Genomic DNA, 6,637 nt, shown 5'->3' with positions numbered 1-6,637 from the left:
AAATGGTTTAAAACTCGGTGTACAAGTGCCAACAATAAAACCCATATGTTGGTTGTGAAACAAACTAAATACATTCCTCTCAATAATACAGGGAAGCTATGACATTCTCACATTTAGGGTCTCAATACACTGAAGAGCTTAAGTTTTGAATTCCAACATAAATCTTGCCTATAATGGGAGGAATGTGACCATGAATAATCTTTTAAGTGGTGTAAAGTAATTTTCTTTGTAATTTAGGGTGTCTGTATCATTTGGTAATCTCTTCTAACAGGATGTATCAAGTAACTAGGGTCATGCAGTGTTATTCAAACTACCTGTACTGTAAACTATTAGTATTACATACATTCACTAGTATTGGCAATTAGTTTTGTCTGTATAGTGAAACAACATACTAGGATAAATAAACTTGTTTGAAAGTTCAAAGAAATTATATCCAAGTACCGAAAAGCTTTCGTACTCTCATATCTACAGTAATGTTGAAATGCTCCTGTGCTGGACTGAACGAGAGTGATCACCAACAGTCACGATAGTTTACGGCAAATGTACAAAGTTCACGCTGCTAACCTCACGATTTATTAGGCACAATAAACATAAACTTGAAATAAAAATACATTTATGTTTTTTATGTACATATATAAACATGAAATCCAATTTAAAGTTAAAAATACTCATTTATTGTTTAGGTTTACTCAGAAATATTTTTTGGGTCATGTGTATTACTTGAAACTATGAGGAGAGTACGTGATTATTAAAAAAATTAAAAATGGATAAAATTTGCATTTCGTGGATTATACAAAGTTGGGGGATTTTAAAACAATGTTTTTTTTAATATTTACTTTTAAATTAACAAATCGAGTAATGTATAGTTCTAAAATTTGAATTATAATCAAGAGTTTGATATCAAACTTACTGACATAAATTCATAAATAGTAATTGAATAAAATTCTGAATACGAGTCAACAAACACGATGACATGCCTTTGACCCATGACAATAAGGTTAAAGGTCATGTCTGCATACTTGGACTACAACCCTTTCACATAGGTTTAAGTGAAACTAATAGATTTAATATAATGTTAAGAGTTAACAAAATAGAGTAACATTTTCCACATCAACAACATTAATATTTTTATTACTACTGTTATCATAACTACTTTGTGTTAGTGGTCTCTACTCAATTAAATCTTTCAACCTGACTCGAGTACTGGGACCGACCTTGTAACCATTTTGTGCTTGTTATAGTTTTCATGCTACAACTTACAAATTAGTTAGCGAATGTTAACGAAATTTCACAGGTTATCAGTAAACATTACAATGCTTTCATATGCAAAATATCTATTTTTTATTAAGTCTTAAATTTGTAAAGCAACGTTTTTCTCATGCTTTTTTTATACTTATCACATTTTGCCTATCTATCATGCAAAGTAATTTTCATTTTAAGATTGAAAATACTTTTACGCATCAAAAAAAATTGAAATTTCACATGCAAAATCTTTATAGTCTGGATAGTTATCAAACATTTGTTAGGAAAAAAACTTTATTTTTTATCTGTTATTTTCAGTAATTAATCTCTGTACAGGTTTGGTAAATTTGACCGACCTCACAACCACCATAAAAAATTAGGAAATAAACATAAATTATGCCTCTTTCATTCTAGAATGAACACAAATTATAACACAAAAACATAAATGTTTAGATGAAATAGCTTAAATCTCATAACATTATACATTTAGATATTTGAAAAGGTTTTTTGTTGCACAAAACTTGAAGATAGCTTTTATATATGGAAAGATCTGTTAGCTGAGTTCTTGCACAGATCTTAAAATATAACGTTGATAAATGGAAACATCGGCACATGTAGATACGTAGATCTCAAAAGACGAGTTCAAAACTAGAAAATCGCATTGATAACTGGACCAATTGTTGGTTGAGATGTTGCAAAAGAAATATCTGCTGAAGCTTTTTGCCAGACTCTAATTATAGCAGAACCGTCTGGAAAATGATCTATAGGAAATAGTACAACTTATAAAATGAGTCAGATCAACGTAGGCCAGTAAGGCAATCACTGATTGGCATGTCCTTTGGCCAATCAGGAAATGTCACAGACCTACTGAAGGATGTGTAGATTGTATAGGAATTATTTTTGGCAGCAAAGGACAGGTTTATGTGTTTTAATAAAGGTGGCTCCCAAAATATAGAGATGAAAGGCCGACCGACCGTTTACAATAATTTCAAACCTGTTATCCGGGTAGCTGTCAGCACAAGTCGGGTTAACTAGTAAATGCTGGCCAATTGCCGATTCACATTTTGGTGGTAGAACTTTTTTTTTACAGTAGCGATATGGTTTCTGTTTGGTTTTCACTAAAATATATCTTATTGTCTTGTAATATTTCCACCAGATATCTATGTTGAACTTTTTGGCTATGCATCTGAGTTTTTCACTGAAATTTTGCATCTAGGGGAGGTAATTAGCAGTAGTGGTGTTCTTATCTTTTCTTTCTTCTTCAGGAAGTTCTTGATGAAGGTAGAGGTGTAATTGTTCTGTTTAAAACACTCTTTGATCTTTTGTTGTTCTGTATTGATGGATAAATGTTTTCTGCTCTCAAGCTCAGGCATTGGATTACACCACGTTTTACCAAGGTTGGATGACAGGACTGGAAATGTAGGTATCTGACAGTGTGGGTGTGTTTTCTGCTGATGAGTATGTCAAGAAATATTAGGCTGTTTGTTCCTCTATTTCCATTGTGAACTGGATTCTTTTGTCTCTAGAACTGAGATGTTCTGTGAAGACCGGCAAGTTTTCATGATCGTGGGGCCAGATAACAAGTGTCATCAACACGGCGTCTATAAGAACTTGGTTTTATTTGTGTGGAGGAGGTGTAACAATCAACCCTAAAATAACCTGGCATACACATTTCAAGAAAATCAGCAAAAACTTAAAACCAGAATAGCATACCTTTGTAAAAGAAGCCATCACACTCATGGATGCAGACCACAAATTATAACTTGTATATACAAAACATTCATTAGACCCTTAATAGATTATGGCTAGATGGTAACATGCAACATGAATCAATATCAATTCCCTACAATACAAAAATTACAAAACCACGTGATATGTCTAGCCCATTGCCTACCTCACTTCACATCATCATGCTATGTGGAAAAACACACCACACTACAAACAGTACAATAACGCATAATTAAAATCGCTACTACATATTACAAAAAATCCACCAAACGAAACTCCTTAACATCCGATTTTCATAAAATCACTGCCACCCCCCAAATCTTGGTGCAAACACCTATCCTCATTCAACCTGATACATGACAATACTAACCCTTCACCATGATCTTGAAACTTAAACCTGTTGAATTTTATGTATAACTTTTCACTCGGGCACTAGCCGGGTTTTATTTGGATCTACAGGTCCCAGCCATGTCATTGGGATTTATTGATCCAGGCCAGGCCCTGAAAAGGCTTGTTTGTTTGATCCTTTGTGAGCAATCAGTTCTCAAATTATCTTCTTTTCCTACATTTCAACCTGCCTCAACTCAACTTCACCTTTGCCTACCTGCCTTGAGATTCTTATTTAAAACTACAGCCCAGTTAGAATCAGCACGCTTGGCTTGAACAGACTCCAATAACCGTCAGAAATTTATAATTTTCAGTCTCGTGCAGGGTAAATGAAGATTGCTTAATCTTCAAACACCCTTGATAATAAATTATTTCTGTCAAATGAATTAATTTTACATCAAAACAACTTCCAGACAAAAACAAAATACATACACCTGAAGATGAAAACTTTCAAAACATGGTCCAATGTGTTTTTCTACAATGGGCAGTTGCTGCCCATTCCATTGTACTATCATGCTTTGTTTTTATTTGATGTTTCATCCCCCTCCCACCCTTCATTGCTGCTATTTCTAAGAGAACCTTTGAAACATCAATTTATAAATTCAAATCCTTGTATTTTTCTGGGAAGGTTAATATTTTATCAATTTCACCTGTTTAAAGTTAGAGAACATAAGGTAAAAAAAATACAAATATCTGTGTTATCAAATCATAAACCTTATTTAACATATCTAAAATGTAACATTTCTCTTTGCTAACCTCAATTAATTGTGGGCAAATGCAACAATATTTCCAGATGTCATCACTCATAAAATGCCACTAGATGCGACTATTTCCTATTTCCCAAATTAAGTAATAAGAGAAATAGGAAGCTAACCCTGAAGTCTAGATTTTGTTCTGGATACATACACAAGACTTGATGTTACTCTCTCAAGCATAGACACTACTTGAAAGAACTTTGATTATAAAGAAATAAATCTCAAATAAATTATGTACTAAACTTTACTACTCAAATGACTAGGGTGGGAAAGGTTCAAACAGACGTATCTCCTCTCTACAGTTTAATTACTGCAAGCAAGTGATTAGTTTTCACAATCACAGTCAGAGATATGGTCCTCTTGCCAATGTAAAAAGAGAACAAACACAGCAAATGAAATGTGATTGTAGGTGAAAATCATGGCTTAATTTTTTACAAAAACTGCAACACTACATTAAAATGAATCATAGAAAGGACATACACAATCTAAGTATAAGTTATAAAATTTCTGTCGTTAAATTTTCTATATTTACAAAAATTTTTACTAAAGCTCCACATTATATATATCTAATAGGTGTAATTTTTCTCACACATAAATAATGAAATATGTGATAATTTTTAAATTCAAAATAGTGGCACAATGGATTTCACACCATTGGTTTCATCATGTGTCAACAAATATGTAAATTAATATCAATTGAATAGTATCCACTGTTTATAACAATTCTATGGCAAAAACATAGTTTTTAGTCTAGTTGAAATGTGACTTCAAAAATGAACAAGTTATTGGGATAAGGATTGACCAATTGAGAAAATGTAGCCAAGTTAGTAGAAAATAAATCTTACCTTAATCACTACCTTCTTCTCTACATCCCACCACTTGATAGTTCTGCTGGCAGATAACAAATTATTGGAATCTATAGGACATACTGAATAAACGCTGTTCCGATCCCCTTTCCATTTGCTGAAAGAGAGAACAATACTTAGCTGGTTCCCAAGATATCCATTACTTTGTCCAATATGTATTAAGACTCACTAAAACATAAGCTACATGACATTGAAGAATATATATATATATATATATTGATATTTAATAGAGATAGAGTACTAAAGAGAGAGAGGGAAGAGTGGCTCTATATGTAAAAACACAGTAGAAAAGACCACAAAATGTGGAAAAATAGTGAAAAAAAGTGTTCAAAACTGATAAAACACGTCTATAACAAAAACTTTATTATTATTTGCAGTGTTTCAGGCAGAAGCCTCTTGTCAGGCAGTTTAAACTTTGTTACATAGAAGAAAGGCTTAGACAGAAGCATAGATGGGTTAGAATATTAAGAGATTCTAAATTAGGTATATACTGCATGGAACACATTAACAAAAATGATGTATGTAAAAATGAGAGTTACATCCTGTTGAAGTTGAGGATATAAAAGATAACAGCAAGGAGATTGAATCCATTTGAGTTTCTATTAGCAGATATAAAGGGAAAAAGCTTTTCATGGGGCTTTTGTAGACCACCATATGATACTAATGCAAATCTTGCTATATTTCATTCCAACAATAAAACTAGTAGATGAAATTGTTTGAAACTTCATAAAAACTTTCATAAATGCACGTTGTTTAAGAAATATTAAGCCTATTACTTTTGATAAATTTAGTTTCTTTGCATTATTATCTTTAATATCTTGGAAAATTACATTAGGAAATGGTATTTATAAGAAATGATTACGATATTTATATTTGTTGCAGATTTGAACTTATTACTTTTTATGTTTTAGTCAGATAAACATTTATTTGTGTGTGTCTCGTGGTATGTTGAATGCAGAACTGGTTCAAATTAGATGTTTGTAATGTTCAAATATAGTCTATAGTTTCTTACAAATTAGGAACTCAAATTACAGATATTGACAAGCTAGAATATAAAATAAGAACCTCCTATCTGTTCTATTTGCTGAGATATCACTGCATTTATTGCCTCAAACATATTGGCTCTGCCCACCTCTTTTCATTTTTAGAAACACTTGCTCATGTACACCTACTTCTTTCTATGATGCGTGAACAACCAATTCCCTCTTTAGGACTCTTTCTTTTTATTCTAGATTTCAAGCAGTAAGGTAAGACATTAGTGAGCTAAATTTCATATTTTTTTAGACCCAAATACAGCTAAGTTACTAAGCTTGATAAATTATAGAATTCTATGGTATTGATATATTGTATATATTTCAAAGTGTATATGTAAAACCTTAAAGAATTATTTTGTTTCATATCCTCCACATGCGAAATTTTAAAAGCAGCAGTTGAGTACAAAGTTTGTAACTAGAAGAGATAATTGTTTGCTATATTTCTTTATTTACTGTTCTATGTTTTATGAAAAATAAGTTTAAGAACTTATTTTTATATAGCAATAATCTATATACATATATAATGTATAATAATTGAAATGTGACTGTATTTTACAAAATACTAGTCGACTAAAACACAGTCAAGACAAGTTACTTTGTAAAGACTAAAGTTTAGTTTTATAAT

At 31.7% G+C, this 6,637-nt stretch overlaps 1 protein-coding gene across 1 annotated transcript in view; it reads right to left on the bottom strand.

Moving 5' to 3' along the window:
* The window catches only part of LOC106464914 (WD repeat-containing protein 43-like), a 62,270-nt gene that overhangs the window by 37,685 nt on the left and 17,948 nt on the right, over window positions 1-6,637 (bottom strand). Inside the window, exon 4 of the mRNA XM_013925086.2 lies at window positions 4,958-5,075. Within this exon, the coding sequence (XP_013780540.1) occupies window positions 4,958-5,075 (118 nt within the window). The remainder of the gene's footprint in view (window positions 1-4,957; window positions 5,076-6,637) is intronic.

The sequence above is a fragment of the Limulus polyphemus genome, unplaced genomic scaffold, assembly GCF_000517525.1.
Source record: "Limulus polyphemus unplaced genomic scaffold, Limulus_polyphemus-2.1.2 Scaffold1780, whole genome shotgun sequence".
Taxonomy (NCBI): domain Eukaryota; kingdom Metazoa; phylum Arthropoda; class Merostomata; order Xiphosura; family Limulidae; genus Limulus; species Limulus polyphemus.
This window is presented reverse-complemented; position numbering and strand designations above follow the sequence as displayed.